This window comes from Corvus brachyrhynchos, unplaced genomic scaffold (genome assembly GCF_000691975.1).
Source record: "Corvus brachyrhynchos isolate BGI_N302 unplaced genomic scaffold, ASM69197v1 scaffold115, whole genome shotgun sequence".
In the NCBI taxonomy this organism is placed as follows: domain Eukaryota; kingdom Metazoa; phylum Chordata; class Aves; order Passeriformes; family Corvidae; genus Corvus; species Corvus brachyrhynchos.
In genome coordinates this window covers 1,766,092-1,785,574 of record NW_008239553.1, presented here as the reverse complement: position 1 = coordinate 1,785,574, position 19,483 = coordinate 1,766,092, and the positions used below count along the sequence as shown (strand labels likewise).

Genomic DNA, 19,483 nt, shown 5'->3' with positions numbered 1-19,483 from the left:
GCTGTTCTTGAACCTTGCTAATTAGCCAGTAGCTTCGCAGTAGCTAATTAGTAGGGAGGTCCTGGGAGTACTGGTGGATGGTAAGCTGCGTGTGAGCCGGCAGTGTGCCCTGGCGGCCAGGAGGAAATTCAGCCAGCAAGACCAAGGCGTACTGAGTGTCCAGCATTCAAGGAGCAATGGCCATAAGCTAAAACACAAGTTCCACCTCAACACGGCGATGAACTTCTTTACGTTGAGGCTGGCAGAGCACTGGAATAGGCTCTGGGGCTATGCCCAAGAGAGTCGTGGAGTTTGCCTCTCTGGAAACATTCAAAACTCAACTAGAGACTTTCTTGTGTCACATGCTCTAGGTGACCCTCCCTTGGCAGGGGGGCTGGACTAGGTTATGGCCAAAGGTCTTTTCCAGCCCTAACTATGCTATGATCCTATATAAACATGTTACAAATTTTAGTACAGTTTCCAAATGTTGCCAGCTTTTGTCTGGCTGCATCTACAGGACTCATGCCTCTTTTTATGTTAACTGGGGTTTTTTAGGTTTGTTTTGTGATTTGGTTTCCTTTAATTGGTCTTTGATTGGGGTTTTATATATCATCACAACCAGAACATGAGTTGGCAGTGCTGGGCTTCATCAAACAAAGTAAACATTGAGCATATGGAAGCACTGCCTGGACAAGGCTTGGAACACCTCTCCAGTGTGACACTGGTCGAGAGACCAGCCCAAGCTTCAAAACCAGCAAGAACTGACAGCAGGGAGATGAGAGGTATCAGCAGACTAGGTAATATGGCCTTTCAGGAAAGAGGGAAAAAATATACTTCATCATAAACAAACAAAAAACAACAAGAAAAAAAGAGCAGCAAATTGAGTTGTCATAATAGGTAAAACATTGCCACAGAGGTGAAAGGGAAGACCATCTTCTGCACATTCATGATTTTTGGTAAGAGAAAACAAGCTACAACAAACAAGGTTTAAGCTAGGCATTAGGAAAATATTTCCAGCCTGGGACAGTTAACAGAATGCCTAAGGATCTTGTGTCTCACTGTCATTGGAGGTTGCGAAGGTGAGGTTAAAGTAGGAGATTCCAAACGTCGAACGTGCCCCAGGCTGCCATCTCCAGTAATTCACCTTCCCAGTCTCCTGCCTCAGAACCACTGCTTTGTGGTCCTGTTCCATGCTGCCTCCTCACCCCTAGTTCTGCGAGTCCAACACCAGCTGGAAGCACTTCTAAGTATTTCAGGAAAGATGTTGGCACCAAGTAACCATGTGCCTACCGTTCTTGCTGTGCACTGCTTTTGCTTTGGTTCTCCCTGCTCTGCGGGTGTTGACAAAATATTCCCCCCCAATGTGGATTCTTGCTGCTAAACAAAACATTTTTCTTGGAAATATTATTTCATGGGCCTTAATGACTGAGGTGAGCAGTAGAGCAGCGAATCATTTGACATTTTAGAAAAACTTTTAAAGCTTCTAGTTGCTGCAATTAAAAAAAAAAAAAAAGAAACCTAAAAAAAAGGCACACATAAAAGCAGCTGTATTACTGTGGTAATGTAGGTAGACTCTTACCTCTGACACTAGAGATACCTTTGGTTAGTATATAGATACAGATATTAATGTAATAAACAATGGAATGTGGAAAAAATACAGGAACCTTTTTTTCCTTCTAAAGAAATATTAAAATAATGCAATTTGCCTTCTGGCTGAACTGCATGTAAAGTAACCTTGTGTTGTAAAAATGTAGGAATGTAAAGTTCATAAAATAATTTGCATATATTTTCTGTGTGGTACTTTTGAGTGCTATTGACTAATAATGTCTGTTCTAGTGAAACTTGTAAATCAAGTAAAATAAACCTATAAAAGAACTGATTTAATAGGAAAACTACTAGTTGAGCTTGTAAAAATGGGTAATGTTAGATGCATTTATTTTCCTTTTTTTTGTGTAATAGTCCATAACATAATCCTGCTGGTGTAATGTCTATGGGCCACTGCACTCAAATAAATTTTAGATGAGCCCTTTCCTGTGAAGGATAGTCAGACATGCACCTTATTTGGGGGTTTTGTTTGTTGGTTTCAAGGTGTGAATGTGCCTGGCAGAGCTTAAAGGGCATTGTGTAAACATGCGATTATTTTGTAATTGAAGTTCATTAGCATAAATTAGACTTCTGCTGCAGTATAAAAGTACTAATCCTTTAAACTCTGTTTGAGAACTTAAATTCTTAGGTTTGAGGTGTTTCTGATGGTTTTTCATTTATTTGTTTAATTTCTTTTTAGGATGGGTTACATCCAAGGAATCTTATCCCAGAGCTTTGTAGACTGTTTTATGGCTTAGGCTGGGTAACGGGAACTGGTGGAGGAATCAGCTTGAAACACGGGTAAGTAATGATGAAAGAGAAATAATGTGGTAGTTACAGAGAGAGGCTGGCTGTGTTTAGGAGCTGAGGAGGGCATTTCAGTTCCATGAGAAATGTTTGCAAGTCAAGAGTGAGCAAGAAGTTAGAGGGGGAAATGAAGTGTGCCAAATTTAACCTTATAGAAGGGAGGTGAATAATCTGAATTAATCATTGCAGACCCTTCAATGGAGAGAGACAGCTGGAGAGAGTGACCTTATCCTGTCCTTTTCATACCTTTGTTTAAGGTAGATGAATTGTCTTTAAAGAACAATGCATTCCCCCTTTTCATTTCATTCAGTATGGAATTTAGAGTGGGTTACATCAGGCACATGGCTTTCAAATGCCTGTGGTTAAGTAAGATCAATCTCACCCTGGACGTTTTGCAGGCCAGATATTTCCTCTAAGAAAGAAATTACTATTCTACTGAGGTAATTTCTAAGGAGACAAATACTTAACATATAATTAAAGCAGGACAGGTAACAGCAATAATTTTTGGTCTGTATCTCCTATGAAGAAGCACCACTTTGTGTTTTAATTTGCTTGTCTCCCACCTATTCATAATTCCCAAACTTTTAGTGGAAACAGAGCTCCTCTCAGTGGCCACTGAAAAAAAAGGTAAGTCCTTATTCTGCAAAGAGCCTTGTACAGTGCCTGCAATTCTGTACTCAGTCACAAGGTTGTGACACGAACTTTAGAGTATCTGACCTCTCATTGTTCTGGTATACACTTGCATGCATGCACAAACAGCCATTGCTATTCAAATATATATTTTATATATACATGAATAAAAGACCCTAAATGCTCATGCTTGTGCTGTTTGTATTTTGTGCAGGTCATTCAACTTCCCTGCTTGATTTTTCAAGCAAAGCAACAATAGTAATAATAATGAGATGAATGAAAAGAGGGTAACTTCTTGTTTTTAAAGTAGTCTATGGGAAGAACTTTCTAGCACTAATTTGTCATCAGTAGCTAAATGCAGCCTATTTTCTTTGTCATTCCAGTGCAACTCCTGTTGGTTGTGGCAAGACAAATGGCATTATCAGAGGATGCACTAATATCGTGATGCAGTTTTCCTTAGTAGTTCTATAGCTTGTTAACTTAAAATTGTTGTATAGGAAAATGTGAAAGAACAATTGAAATTTGATTCATATATATCAACTGCTTTTACCAGCTAATCTTAATCAGCCTTACTCACTGTGCAGTTCATATCAACTATCAGGAAGGAAAAAAAAGTCAATTTGGTTGTGGGATAGCTTATTAAAAATGGATATAGAATTCTTTGTAAGGTATCTTGTATTTGAAGACTTTATTTTGTCATCAGATTTTCCCTTTCTGGTTAAGTTCTAAAAATAAAAAACTGGTTTAAGAAAAATTGTGTGTCTGTCACGAGTTAACAGAATTACCACTTGATTTCTCATCTTGCTCATGCAAATGAATTAAGACTAAATTAATGCAATGCCAGCAGTGTTAATTCATGAATGTTAAAAATTACAAATATGATAAAGCCACATTTTTCTGTCCTTCACAGACATTTTACCACTATAAATAGTACGTCATCTTAAGAGTTTTATTTTTGGAAGAATTAAAATCACAGAATTGTTTAGGTTGGTAAAGATCCTTAAGATGCTCAAGTGTCCAACCATAAACCTACCATTGCCAAGTTGACCACTAAAACACATTCCTAAGCACCATGCCTAAATGTTTTTTAAATACTTCCAGAGATGGCGAGCCAACTGCTTTCCTGGGCAGCCCATTCCAATGCTTGATAACCCTTCCAGTGAAGAAATGTTTCCTAATATCCAATATAATAAACCTGTCCTGATGCAAATTGAGGTAATTTCCTCTTGTCCTGTCACTGGTTTCCTGGGAGAAGAGACCAACCTCACCTTGCTGCACCCTCCTTTCAGGCATTATAGAGAACAACGAGGTCTCCCCTGAGCCTCCTTTTCTCCAGACTAAACACCCCCAGCTCCCTCTGACATTCCTCACAAGACTTGTGCTCCAGACCCTTCCCCAGCTCCATTACTCTTGTCCAGAAATAGAAACATCCCGTGGTCCATAGGAAATGTATCTGTAACTTGACTACTTATTCACTAGATGTCTCTGTGCTCCTGAATTTAGTATGTGACTGCTGAAGCTGAATAGTGATTGCAATTGAGAGAGAGAATCTAGTTGGGGTTTTTGTGCTAATAACAAAAATAATGCAGATACCATCTTGAAATCATTTTAGTTTTGATCAGTTTTTACAGTTTTTGTTCATGTAGTCCTTGCAAGAAGTGATGCACTTCTACTTAAATTTCAGCCATTTAATTGCACTGAATTAGTGCTATCTCTTTATCAACACAAATAAATACATAACTGCACTAGAAACCTAACCTGCACAGTTAAAAAAGAAAGTATTTACAGTGTTGAATCTTACAGATAGTTATTACTGTTTATAGATAGTTTACAGATTTTTATGTAATGGCTTTGTCACCTGTCTTGTCACAGAGCAGTATCTGCTTGCAATTTCTCATTTAATTTTTATTCTGAATTGTAGTTTGAGTTATTGCAGGGAGAGGCTGTTTTACTGTGTTGGAAATGTAAGGCTGCACTTCTTACATGTTTTTCAGGTATCTGTCAAGTTGAAAGCAGGGATTTATACCCCGGCAAGTTACAGATTTTATTTGCCCTTGTACAATTTGGTTCTATTTTGAAAATAATCTACCTATCAGTGTATGGAAAGAGCAAGAAAGTTTTTAAATTGTGAGGGTCTAGATTTGCTATTTCCATTTCAGTGGCTCAAGAGCTCTAAGGCCTGTGCAGTTGAACAGTCATTGCTCAACTGTGTTTACTGACTTTTCCCATCTGCAACTTTTCCTAGGGATGAAATCTACATCGCTCCTTCAGGAGTCCAGAAGGAAAGAATACAGGTATGTTAAGCTGTACTTTTACCTCAGAGCTCATCTTGAGATGGATAAAAGTGCCTTTGTTTAGAGTTTCATTTTTCCTTATGTGAAGTAACAAACTTGTTATACTGTTGACTACATTACTGACACAACTGATGATTTCCCCAGTACTCCACTATCATAGCAAGCCAGTATGTGTTTCAGAGGCCAGTCTTGATGATCTCTTTGCTTGAAATAAACACAAAGGAGTGTGAGAGTGGGGCATTACTCCAGTCCAACCTTATTCTTTGTCAAGCTTGATTGGCTAAAGCTGTCTGGCTACAGTTTCAAGTCACCAACGTGCTCACGTGAATAGGCATTAACACCTCACCGCCGTCTATTTTCGTTTGAGTGATTGCAAATATTTATCTTGATACTCTCCCCATCAAAAGGTGACCTTGTCTGTCTGTCTGTTTTCCAAAAACCCCAAAATGTAAGAGGAGGGGAGAATGGTAAATGATAACTATTTTATGACAGCAGGTACTCTCCCAGAGTAGAGTAATACATGGAAAGGATTTGTCATCTCATAAATCTGAGGATAAATACAGTGAGGAGTGAAAGGAATTTCTTCACTGATAGAAACTTGGGGTCTCACAGCAGTGTTTGCTGGGGGTGTGGAGAGGTAAGGTAGGCAAAGGTATGTAAGATAACCAGGATGGTCTGCTCTGTGCTTCCAGTAGCAGAGGATTAAGCAAAGTGAGGAAGGAAATCTCTTGCGATTGTATTTTCTGCTGATTTTTAAAATAACATTAAAATTTTATTACTGCCCTGAACAATTCTTCGCACTATTATGAGTAGCCAATTGATGCAAAGGTAATATTCATGTAAAGCTACTAAAAGTAAGGTTTAAAAAGAGGTAGTTCTACAAGTTAAATGTATTAACTTGTGTCATTTGTTGGTTCTTTTAAGTAGAGAAGGAAAAGTACATCTACATTTCTTACTTTGAATCAGTTACTACTTTTCCTTTTGATCTATTGTTATTACTGAGCTACAGACTATCTCCTTTCTGAGAAAATTGTAGTTTTACAAATATCTGCGTGGCTTCAGTCTAGGTAAAAAGAGTACCTAATATTAATTTCCATTACACAATGTCAGTAAGTAGTATTAGAAGCTGGAATAAATGTGGTGCATTACAGCACTTTTACAAAGTAAAAATCACATTCTATATTAAATATGTGGTTTGTATATATTTGTTTCCCTAGAGGGAAAACAAAACTATTTGAGTTATCACAGGTCAAAATAATTTCTTCTTTCTTACAGCCAGAAGATATGTTTGTTTGTGACATGGATGAACAGGACATCAGCGGTCCTCCACTGCACAAGAAACTAAAGAAAAGCCAGTGCACACCTCTTTTTATGAATGCCTACACTATGAGAGGTATCTAGCAGTGTTGTAGTTCAGCAGTCACTGAAACACTGTATTTGTATATCCACAAAATTGATATTCAGTACCATATTCTTTACACATAGAAGTTACAGTGAAATAAACATGAAACTATAAAATAAACTGATTTGCAAAGGTATGTATAGAGTGGGATATAACATCCTGTCAGTGTCACTTGCAATTTAATCTTCTCTTGTAGCTATGCCTGTGATCATGTTTTCAGCACTGATTTTTTGTGCAGAATATTGGTAGGTTGCAGGGGAAGCCCAGGATTTGCAGCAGTTTTATATCAGTAGTTTCACCAATTCAGCTATTATGGTTTAAATCCTTTTGTATCCATTGGCTGAGATTAACAAATTATGAATAGCTGAAAACAGTATGAAACTTTTCTTTTGCAGGTGGACAAAGTAATAAAGCTTTTGATGTTGTGTAAAATTTATGTTATTTTAGAGGGGATTTAGGGAGTCTCTTCTGATCTTCCTGCAAAAGCAGCTTACATGTGTAATCAAGGAAAAGCAATATTGCATCTTCATAAGTAGATTATAATTATTGTCTACCTATCTTTCCATCATGACACAATAAGATAATGATGAGTGTTTTTTCAGAGAATCAGCAGATAATTGAAGAAGACATAAAAAGAAAGTAAAGGGCGTTAAACTTTCATGTCACAAATAAGTTTGGGAATTCTTCATAACCTCAGAACTCTGATAAAATTAAGAGTGTTTCAGTTACTGCAGTATGTAAAGAAATGTACAAGTAGTGTTTCTGCTTGAATTTGTACAAGTAGTGTCTCTCCTTGACGTTGTCACGAACTTAAAGTTAACGCAAGTGTCCTAAGACAATCCATAATTATCCCTTACAGGTGAGTAATTACCTCATTCTTTCATTTAGGTTGCTGTATATTTTTTCATCTCATACAGCAGATCACCATTTGCTAAGATGACTAATCAAAGGAAATTAATCAAGAATATGCATTAAATTTTCTCATTAGACATATTTTAAAATTAATTCTAATTTTTTTTTCTTTTTCTGCGGGGCGGGTGCAGTGCTCCATACACATCCCAGGCCTGCCGTTATGGCTACCCTTCTTTACCCAGGGAGTGAGTTCTCTATTACCCATCAGGAGATGATAAAAGGAATCCAGAAGTGTACTTCAGGAGGCTATTACAGGTACTCCTCTATATTTAGGAAAAGAGGTGTGATATTTGATCATTTGTTTTCAACAATATAAATACAAGTAATTTGAGTTATGTACTTGAAAGTGTGTAATATAAAATATTAGGAATAAGAAGTAAAAAAGACCTCTGGAATGAATGAGTCACTGGTTCTCTGTAAGGTCTGAAGCCTGTGGAAGAGATCTGAGATAAAATCTTGTAATGCCAAGGCTGCTGTGGTCTGTTGAGCTACAGGAACAAGCCAAATAAAGAGCTACGTCCTGAGATGTTACCACATCTCTACAACATTCAGCCGAAACTGGAGCCAGCCAGCACTAGGTTGGATTGATAGCATGTACAAACTACATTTGGGTGGACTTCACATATCACTGCCTGTGCTAGTTTAGGGCATGTTAAGAGAGTAGAGGATTTCAGATTTACTTGACAGAGTTTGAAAGAAAATTCAGAATAAACAGCTCATTAAAGATAATGTTATTACTTTTCAAGGATGAGCTCTGAGGTAAGTGCTGAGTTATTCCAAATTATGTGTGATGGCTTGTTTTGAGGTCTCCACCCACAGAGTGTTGAATTGGGATCTGCAAACAACATTTATATAACATGTGACAAGGAGATGAGAAATTGAAATGCTGAATTCTTTCCACTTTTTGATGTTAATTTTTGTATCTAACTATTGCCCTTTGGCAAGGGAACAAGCCATATGTGATTTTTACGCCCAGGCATATTTTATTCCATTTTGGTTGACTTGCCAACTTTACTTTCTTGTCACCATTAGCATGTGCATTTTTAATGTGGTAAGAATACAAGCCCTTTTATTGAATTGTCTAACAACACTGGTTTTAAAAAAATCCACAACAATTTTTTTAATATGCATTTTGAACTCCTACACACTCCTATATGTTAGACAGGAAACATTGTATTTATTGGGTTCCGTGCCTCCAAGTTGACCTGTGTCATTATATTAATTTACCAGAAAAACTAAAGAAATCAAAGCTCCAGGTTATATGGCTCATAGCACATATTCATCCATACTAAACTGATTCCACTGGCTTGCTTCACACAGGTCTCCCCATTGAATTCAAAAGAAAAGTGGGACCTTGGATTCAAAGTACAAAATGGGACCTTCTGAAAAAAGGGATTGTATGTTGTTTCTAGTTACATAAAGCTTTTCTGGAAAAGCTGTCCAGGAAAATGCTACAGATAGAATAATCAGAAGTATATGTTGGCCTAAATATGACTCCAGTGACCCCAGACTAGTTTTACCTTTGACTTCCATAGAAGGAGAATTAGATCAGTAGTGAACAGCTTTCAAAGTCAGACTGTCACAAGGTATTTTACATGAAGGTTTGACTTAATGTAGGCTGCTTATATTTCAATTTTAAAAAGAGATACCAAGTATTTAGCTCATTCAGAGTCTTGTTGGCATTTTTTAGGTATTAGTTCTTGATAGAAAGCTTATGGTCCTGATTAGGAATTAGTTATGGTGTTTATAGCAGCTTCCAAGCTCATGTGCAAGTAGAAAGCAGAACCTATGAAGCTGATCCATTAACTCATTTGGCCCAATTAGTAACAAACACTCCAAGTGTAATTTTAGTGATCACAATTTATAAGAGTCAGAGTAAAGCTTCAAATGCCACCTCACTTTCTTCATTCACTATTTTTATAGCCTTCCTTGAGAAAGCATCAGCATTGAGAATCATAAGGGATGAGACTTTATCTTCTGAATATTTGATTTAAAATACAAGCTCTTGCTGTTTGGGTGTTTTACCATTGCTTTCTTTCTGTGGTTTACAAAAGAAAGTACAACTAGCATCCACTCATGAAATACCTATGTGATCTCAATGATAAATCTGAACCTGAACTGGGGACTTATTAAAACTATTTAAACAAGTTTCTGCTAGTGCTAATTAAGGTTCAAACAATGCCAAATATCCCAGTCCTCCTTCAGAAGAAACTCTCAGGCAAGTTCCACTGAGTAACGTGCATCATCTTGTCTTTGGAACTGGGGTTCTCAGGCTCTCTTAAGATCACATGTAGCCCACCAATGACTCCATCACAGAGAATTTATTTTTCATGTGTTGACTCTACCTTCTATTTATATGCCTTAGCAGGACAATCTTCCAGGGGCTTTTTGGACTACCTAAATTAATTTTTTTCTGCTCTTCAGCAAACAACTTAATTTCCTTCTTCATGATATGATTCTTTTAAATAATTTAATCTGAGGTAGAGCTTGTAGATGATGCCAATACAGGATGAAAAGTTTGAAAAAGTTGTAAAGGGACCCAACTACAAAGTGATATGGGAATAAACAGCTACACCTAATAGATCAAAGTGTTATTTTCTTTTTGTGCCTCAAGTGTAGCTCAGGTATTGCCAGCATAGTATGTGTTTTGTGAGTGAGAGATGTTCCTGAGAATTCTTATGCTACAGCATGACTCACAAGAGAAGAGCGTAAAATCTAGTGCTGAGAACTTAACATTTTACACAGTCAGAGGATAATCTCTTTCTTAGGGAAAGGTTTCATACATCCAAGCAGAGGGCTTTTTAAATACATGACCATGGGGTTGTTTTATAGGTATGATGATACACTAGTGGTTCCTATTATTGAGAATACACCAGAAGAGAAGGATCTCAAGGAGAGAATGGCACGTGCAATGGAAAAATACCCAGACTCTTGTGCTGTCTTGGTCAGACGTCACGGTGTTTATGTATGGGGAGAGACATGGGAAAAAGCCAAAACCATGTGAGTACAATTCAGGAATATGCTATCTCTTGCCTCAAGATCTTAATGAACTTAATGCTATGTATATTTCCAGCCCATGGACAATGATTCAGAATATTAAGGCCTCACTGCATGTATAGGGAGCTTTTGGGAATGGATTCATCCATGATTCCATTGCTTGTTTTTCCTTTCATATCATTGCTGGCTCATAGGGTTGCCAACATTTTCCTTTCAGACAAGTCAACAAGTCCCTCCTCATATGAAACATGCAGGCAGTCCCTGCTGTTATATGATACCTGCCAATACTGTTTGTGTGGCCCTCTCTAGTCCCATTTTTGGAATTTACTTCATTTGCTGATCGAATGCAGCAAATCAATATTATGTAGCAAAAATGCTGGGCACTTTCCATTCCGCAGCATTGGAAGTAAACAATGATAGAGCTGTCCAGTCAGACAGTCAGACTGGTGATAAAAAGCTTAAGGAAGGAAAATACTAATTTTCATAAAACATGGTAAGACTTGAGCCTTACTTACATTGCATTTTTTCCCTATTTATTTTAGGTGTGAATGTTATGACTACTTGTTTGATATTGCAGTGCAGATGAAGCAGCACGGGCTAGATCCTTCAAAACATCCAGCTGGAGAAAATGGGATCTTGTAAATGTCAACAACATTTATATTCAGGTGTGAATTTATCTGGCAGGATGATCTGTTTGGAGGGAGAGTCTACAGATGACACCATCACTTCAGTCTGCTTTTCCCACTCAGGAAACTTCAGTATTGCTCATCTTCCCCCAGTCTGCAATTTTATGTATGCCTGAAATAATGATCCTTTTCCACACAGTACAACAAAAAGTGTATGTATTAATAGCTAGGTATGTCCAGTGCATATTTAGTATCAAGGTACAGCATGGACTGTGATTTCTTTTTAAAACAAAATAGTATCAAAAGCATTACCAGAAAAGCCAATGCACTAAAAAGGCCAGAGCCTAGTGAGCTGATCTGTACAGAGATGTCTGAACACCCACATTTGTTCTTCGGCTGGCGGGATCAGATTTGATTTCAGACCATCTCAGTGGTATTACTTACATGGTGGGTTGGTTGGGGTTTTAGGGGGTTTTGTTTTTTCCTTCAGCAGACTTGGCTGGTTTGAGTTTCACTGATTAGTGTCACCCATTTACCTCATGCAGAAAATCACCTTGACTTTACTATAGCAATGATCAGTTTTGGAAGTTTTCATAAGAACTTTTTGAAGTAAAACCCCATTGGTAACATGATCAGGATGTACTTTGCATGAAGGATACCGGAAACAATTCTCACATAAATAATGTACAGCTTGATATGGCAAAATGCAGTGGTAGCTTAACACTGCAGAGTTGGAAAATGCAAGCGAGTTTAAAGGTACCAGTACTGAAATTATAAAGGAATTTCTTGAGCAAAGCAGTGGTGTAATTAAACAGGATCGGCTAACGTTGCAGTTAATCCACTGTACCCACATTTTCCTCAGAAGAAATAACAAATGCTTGCTCAGGCAGCATGAGCCCAGAAGAGACAGGGACTTGGCTCTTCAGCCTTTATGCCCACCCCAGAGGAGGAGGCAGTGGGACAGGAGGTTTGCTGTCAGTGAGCCTCTGCCTCAGCAGGTATTCAGGGTGCTGCCACTGCCTGCAGTGATGAAGACACGCTGGCTGCCACACCTGTGCAGAGCTACCTCATGGCCCATGAGAACCATTCTAAAATGGCTCCTCAGCCCCTGCAACTGGATAATTTGGGCTACTGTAGTGGTATTAATATTCCTTTGCCTGTTTATTATGAGTCGTTTTAGAGTATTTTTGCTTTTACTTTGTTTCTCCTGTACAGGTTTCTTACTGATGATGGGAGTTCCAGCTTTCACCCCACACTATTGAAGCCAGAAGGGGGTGCTGGTCCTCTGCTGATTGACAAATCTCAGGCACTTTTAACTGTTAAACGCATCCAAGAAGATAAGGAGAGTTAAAAAAAACCAAGTACTGAACAACCATTGTAATTTACAAATCCTGTCAAATGCCACAGTCGGAGGAATGAAAATTCAGATGCAAAAATACTTCGAAAAACTTTGGAGAACCAATGTCACATTTTGGTTTTGTGCCTTAAAAATTCATATTTTAGCAACCTGCATTTGTTGATCCTGCTCTAATGCTACACCACTTAACTCGAAATAAGTCTCCATTTCTGAAATTTATTGTAGCTTTTATTCTTCGGGGGAAAAAAGTGAGGACAACCCCTTAATTAGAAGTTAATAAAGTTTAAAGCATTGTTTGAAGTGTTGATTCCTTCATACCATGATCGTGTTTATGGGTTTTGTTTTTTCTTTTAAAATTAAGCCTGTAGCATATGTATTTTTAAATTCTCCTAATTGTCATTATAATGAGAAGGAAACACATAATTTTATAGCATGTATTTTGTAGTTTTTACTGAGGGACTGCTCAGTCTTACCTCTTTAAATTCCTTCACTTTGAATAACAGCTTTTTCTGACCTCTGATTAGCTCCCCCCCCCCAAGGTAGATTTAATCAAACTGCTCATTAAAATACAATCTCACATATTTGTGACACTTAGTGTCTTCTTTCAAAATCTTCTGCCATGGCCCCCAGTGGCATCAGTGTAAGCTTCAGCTGACCAACTTTCTACTTGAGTATTGAGACCTCACTCCTGAGGGTGAATTGAGACAGGCTAAGTGCTGGCTGACCCTGTTTTCTGCTAGGGGCCATACATTCCCACCACTTCCCTTTCCATCATCTCTGGCACTTTTTTTTGAGCTTCCATGAAGTGAATTAACTCTTCAACCTAAAATAAAACTACTGTGGGAGTGGGAGAAAAAAAATTTTTCTGTTATTTCCTAATAAGCCGCTGGTAAAACACTGAACCAAGTCAAAGGTGGGTCTAAAGAGAACCAGAGGCAGGGCAAGAGAGGAGATGGCTGATGCCAGAGATGGCAGCACCACTTCCCCCTTTTCCTGGGGGATCACAATTAAGGTCAGTGTTTTGTGTATGTTAGGCATGTTTGTCCTTCCCTCTTGTGCATAGCTCTGTACCTGCAGTGTGCAGCCTTTAACTCTTAGGGGACCTTGGTTATTGTGAAATAGTGGTTATCACTAGGTAACTGCATGTTGTTGGCTATATGTTTATTGTATGTTTTTTCATTATTAGACACTTGTTTGTCAGTGGCAAATATTTTGCAACGATTCCACATCTTCTGAGTGTATGTGGATTGCAGTAAAACTTGTGTGAAAATGCTGTTTTTTAGACCAGAGGGTGACTTTTACAGGCTGCTTCACTTAAGCACAAAGTATCTCTGAAGTGGGTTCAAGACTTCAGAGGTGCAACTGACCTGAAGGGAAAGCAGACTGCAATTCTCTCAGCTTTTCTTCCTTGTGGATGTACTAATAAAAATACTTCTTAATGTGACAATCCAATGAGTCTCGAAATCAAGTTGCCATCTATTTATTGTGGCCTTTTAATTTTTTATTAAAACTGCCTGATTTTTTCAAAAAGTAATTTTGTGTGGTATTCTGATGATGATTTCAAAATAGGTAATGATTGTATCATTCCATAATACTGATGTTTTGTAAGGATAAAGAACATTTTCTATTTGGTGTCTTTTTGTTTTGCATATATAATGACAAACCATGGAAGAACACTCATGAGGAAAGATATTTTTGGCCAAATATGTTCCTCTGGGGTTGTGTTAATTACAATATTCACTTTTCTCAGGCAGCTACAATTTGCCACTCTGTATCCTTTGTAAAATCTGTAAATCATCACATTTCTACAGTAGGAGTTAAGTTCTTTCCTACAGGATTTCTAGATGCTCAGAGTGCCATTTAGTGATTTGAAAATGAGTTAAATGCACTCTTCTCATGTCTTCTCATGTGAACCCTCATCAAAGAAATTAATGCCTTCGCAACTCTGGTGGCTTCATAACCCTGTGAAATGATTACTGTTTCCTGAAGTGCTCACAAAGCTCTTGCAGTTCAGCTCTGATTATGTAGAACAAAAATAGGAAAATGTCTCATATGATTCAAAGCTTCTTAACTCACATAATTTTAAGTCTGTTTTTCTGATGTGAATGGTAGGCTTATAAGCCAGCTAGGTATTTTTCTCTATTTGCAGCAAAGACTTGATCTCCATCGAAGCCGATTATCTAGGTTTAGTATCACCAGATAGGCTTATGGCAAAATGACATAATTCCCATTTCAAATGGCTCATCCAAAAAGCCAAGTAAGTTCCAACATTTCTCAATAAAAGTAACTTCCTAGCAAACATCCTGCTTGCTTTCCAAGAAGGAAATAAAACTGCAGAATACGGGATCTTGAAATGTGAATAGATAGAACTCTTAACTCACCGTAAGCAGTTACGATGCCAGTGTGTGTTCTGTCGTGAATGCTGTAATGCCTGAACAATTGGCATCCTCTTTAGCTCTGAAATTGTCATTTAAAAACTAACATGAAAAAAGCCCACTGACCAATGGAACATTACAAATAAACCAGTAGCCTTCCTCTAAACTTTTTTTGACGTGCTTTTTGGCAAACCGGTTTGTAACAGTTTTTTGCTATTTTACAGAAGATGTCAAATTGGAAAAAAGATCCCTGGAACACTCTAGATTACTCTTAAATTGAGGAGTAGAAGAAAAAAATACAGTTTGATATTAATCCTTCCTTATTTCAAAGTAGTTAACTTATGAGCTGATACAAGTTTAGGTGTTTCTACTGAAGGGAGTTATCTCTACAGATTCATAAGCAATAAAAAAATTAGGAAAATGCTTCATTTTTCAAGCCACTTTGTGTTTAACTTTTGTTCTAAGGGGGGGGTGAACCTTCACAGGCTTTTTTATTTTGTTTTCTTACCTGTTAGGTGAAATAGAAGTTGTGTCTTACAGAGCCAGGTTGTGTCCAAGGGCAGCCCTCAGAGCTGAGACTTTTGTAACAGCATGTGGAGGTGCCTGAGACTGCACTTTGCTACCAACTGATCTAAGCCTTCATGGATCTGGACATTTACTTAAATTCCAAGTCAGCTTAATGTTAAAAGCTTAATGTTACTCAGGAGGAATGCTACCTGACCTGATTTATAAAAGAGTGAAAAGACTGAAAAAAATCTCAGGCATTTATCCTGGTACTGCTGCATAAAACGGATGGTAAATAAAATCTATTTTTTTGTTGACTTGATTAGCATAGGGTGGTATTTCTGCTAAATAAGCATGCTAGGGTTTCAGCATAATGAGTGCAAAATTATTTTGTAGGTGAAACGTCTAGTGGAACCACAGCCATTGCCTATTTCTTAGGATTTTAATCTATTGAAATCAAAAGCAATTCCAAATATTAAATTTTAAAATTTTTCTGTAGTCTTCAGACTTAATCTTGCATCTGCTAGTTTTTGCTAGAGCAGTCAAAGAAAGCCAGTGACTGCCTAATGCTCAGTACAAAAAATGGAATGAGCATGTTTGTCCAGATGGGGAATCATGGAAGTTCATATACTCTGAGTAGCGTTTACAAACACTCTCTCTGTACTTACATATGTGTGTTGGGTTTTTTACTCTAAGATACTGTGCTGTTGTACTAGCAAGTTTCTCCCATCTATGACAGATAAAATTACAGGTTAATCTCCAGAAACCAGATCAACAAGAATTTATTTGAGTAGTTAAGCATAAATTCTTGCTCCTTAATGAGCCTCCGATTAGCTTCAGTTTCTCTAATGGTAATTTCTGGTTATTACAAACAGAATACACTGGATATAGAAGAAAGAATAGGTCTTATATTTAAAACAAAGAGCTGGAAGTCTAGATTTTGTGGCTGATTCAACCATTACCTTAAGGACATGCCTTGAACAGTTCACTTTGATGGGAGTTTCAAAAGACCTTGAATGAATCAGATACTACCCTAAATCCCATTGGAAAGTTAGGGGATTCATTTCATTAGGCTTCCCTCTTAACTCCAAGGATGTAGCTGTCTTTATTTCAAGCATGAGTTAGAAAAGAACAGAGGGGTCACATTGAGTACAAGCTGCCAATTTATCCCTGCTGTATCCCAATTTGATATCAAATATCTAACTGGTATTTTTTTTTACTGTACTACAAACCTGTGGTTAAGAGAAAGGTTACATAATTTGATTTCACCTGGAAGGAATTTACAAACCCGAGAAATCAGGAACTGAGCTGTCCTGCTTGCTCAGATGTACATTAAGACTACCACAAGTAACACCGCACAGTTTTTGTGGCTTCAGTTACTCCCCTCTTGAAGGATACCAGCTCTCTGTCTTTCCAGATGAAGCCTCTGTTTTATGATGTCATTTTTAAGTTCCTGTTCTCCAGACAAAGCAGGTTACCCTGACAGTCCCCATTTCTGTGCAGCTCCTGAGAACACTGCAAGAAGGAATATGTGCAAATGATGACAGTGCATTACCCGGGCTCAGCAGGTTGCTGGGCACTTAACACTAAAGATTCCATTTCTTTTGTCTTTATGCTTTGTCTTATTTCCGTGTTTTATTCAGTTTTAATCCTGCTTTTCTGTAAGATTTTCTTCCTTCTGGTGTTTTCCTTACAATCTTTGAAACCAAATGTAAACTTAGTACCATTTGCATTCTGGTTGAACTTTCAAACCCAGGAATACTTTTGTGTTAGCAAACATCTCTTTCCTCATTCATCTGCTACATCCCTGACATATCTGGGCATGTCCTGTTATTGTCTGTTTGCAAAATTTTGGTACTTAAAACAGTTAACATGCCTTTTGTATCTCAGACACACTAGGATTTTGCAAGCAAGTGTCTGTTGATTGCAAGAGCATATGAGCAAGTATGAGACTAATTTCCTGTTAAGGAGTCGCTACATTAAAAGGATATTTGCATAATCATAGACTAAGATCTGAGATCATTCTGCTGCCAGGATTAAGCCAAGCCCAACATGTAATTTATTTGAATGCATGAAAGCTGCTTCTTATCGTTCACTTCTATCTCAAGTCTCCAAGCACTTTAGTTGGCAGCAGCAGGCTCTAACTCCTCCTGGGTAATTCATTATCCTCAACAACTTTTAAAAGGGTTATTTTAAGTTTAACTTAACAGTCCCTACAACTTAATTAATACAATAAAAAAATTATTCATTTTATGACTTCTGTCACATGTTCAAAATCAAGCTACAGCATCTTCTTGGGTCATCATTTTATTTGATGCCCTCGCCTTCAGGTTATGATAACTTCAGAAATCTTGCATGCACCACAAAAACAGGGGTTCAGGACTACACCTATGAAAAACATAGCCAAAACCAATGAGATTTCATAATTCAGGAACTTTTTTCTACTTGCATATAAATAAAGAAGTGTCCACATAGGAGTTTAGCAGAAGGGCTTCAAGAGAAAGTACATTAGCAATGAAAAATCAAGGCACCTACCAGGGCTGTTTCTGAATGGATTCATACTCAGGGCTGGACGTTCATGATTTCCATTTTAAATTCAGGTGCATGCTTGAAGTTTTTATTTGGAGAATCTCATTGTCAAAGTAAAGAATTTGTCACACTTACCACCTGGTACTTCCTCCAGTTAAACATGCTTAGAGGCTTATGGCTAGGGTGCTGTAGTGGTATCTGAAAGGTTATTTATTTTTTTCCTCTTCTTGGATGGGTAAGTTATTTGAATCCGGAAGTCCAGTTGACAGGAAAAAAAAAAAGAGCCAAAAAAATCCCAAGGCTGCTGTCATGCTTGCTTGCCATGGTTAAAACAAATGGGGATACAAAGAGATGTGCAGGTGTAGCAAGAGGGCAGCTGCTGTTTCTGAAAAGCAGCCGAGGGAGGAGAACCTATCCAGGAGCATGTCAGGGACAGCTCAGGCTATCAAGCCTCCAGCCATAGCATAAGAAGGGAGTAACGTTTCAAGTGAGGAAAGAGCAAACATTATGATAACAAATTATTTAATTGTAGGAAAGGCAAGAAGAGAGAATATAATTAAGATCTCAGACACCTAAATAAGAAAGCATCTAGTAGCAGTGGTAGCAACATTAGCAGATAAGCACAGTTGAACCAATAGCATGATGATCACTGTCCATTTCAGTTTAAACACTAATAAAACACTTCCGCTCTACTAGAAATTGTACCATGTTTTACTGTAACTATGATTAAAACAGCACAGCTCTAGTAGCCTGAATATTTCAATATTATTAATGAAAGTGTTGTATACTAACCTACATTAAGATGTGTTGTCCTGTTTGAGACTTCTAGTCCTCAGTGAGGAAGACTGCTATGTATGAAAAAGAAGGTCTGGACATTTTAAGTAGTTCATACGGCACAGATCGCCACTAAATTTTTGAAATGTTAAAAGCAAGACTATTCTTAATTAGGAACTAATTCCATTCAAACCAGAAGAGAACAAAGGCTGATGGAGTAGACCATAGTGTAGCCCTCAGTGTAAGTCGAAACTCACATTGCACAAAACGAATTACTAAAGGAAACTGACAATACATTGCAACCCGTTCCCATAGGGAGACAATGGACTGAGGACAGTTATCCCAGCTATATTTAATGTCTCTCCATAAAAAAAAGCCTATGTTTAACTCTAACTTGATAAAGGCTCCCAAGCTGAAACACTGAGACCAAAATTGTGGCATTATGCCATACAGCAGCATTATGCAAGACATGAGCTTTCCCTTATCATCTTTCTGTGCATTTGGAAATCTGTGCAGAAATCTATATGAAGAAATTTATCAGAAGGCTTAATCTGCAGGGGTAAAAAAAAAAAATCCCGGAACTATTTTGCTTATTTCCTTTATTATTAATGATAGGCCATTCACAGCTTCACTTCCAGAAATCCTCCAAATCTCTGCAGGGTTCCAATCTGCCTTACCTATTTTTACAGGTCTCTGATTTTTTTTCCCTCATA

The 19,483-nt window shown here is 37.8% G+C and overlaps 1 protein-coding gene across 1 annotated transcript; it reads left to right on the top strand.

Annotated features, from left to right (window-relative positions):
- Positions 1–562: 562 nt before the first annotated feature.
- On the top strand, positions 563–14,035 carry APIP (APAF1 interacting protein; the record flags this gene model as incomplete). Its single annotated transcript, XM_017742249.1, has 9 exons — positions 563–765; positions 2,073–2,103; positions 2,264–2,364; positions 5,246–5,294; positions 6,570–6,686; positions 7,727–7,863; positions 10,441–10,608; positions 11,148–11,270; positions 12,447–14,035. Coding segments are annotated over 8 exons (906 nt in total), but the record flags the coding sequence as incomplete, so codon positions are not given.
- Positions 14,036–19,483: the final 5,448 nt, after the last annotated feature.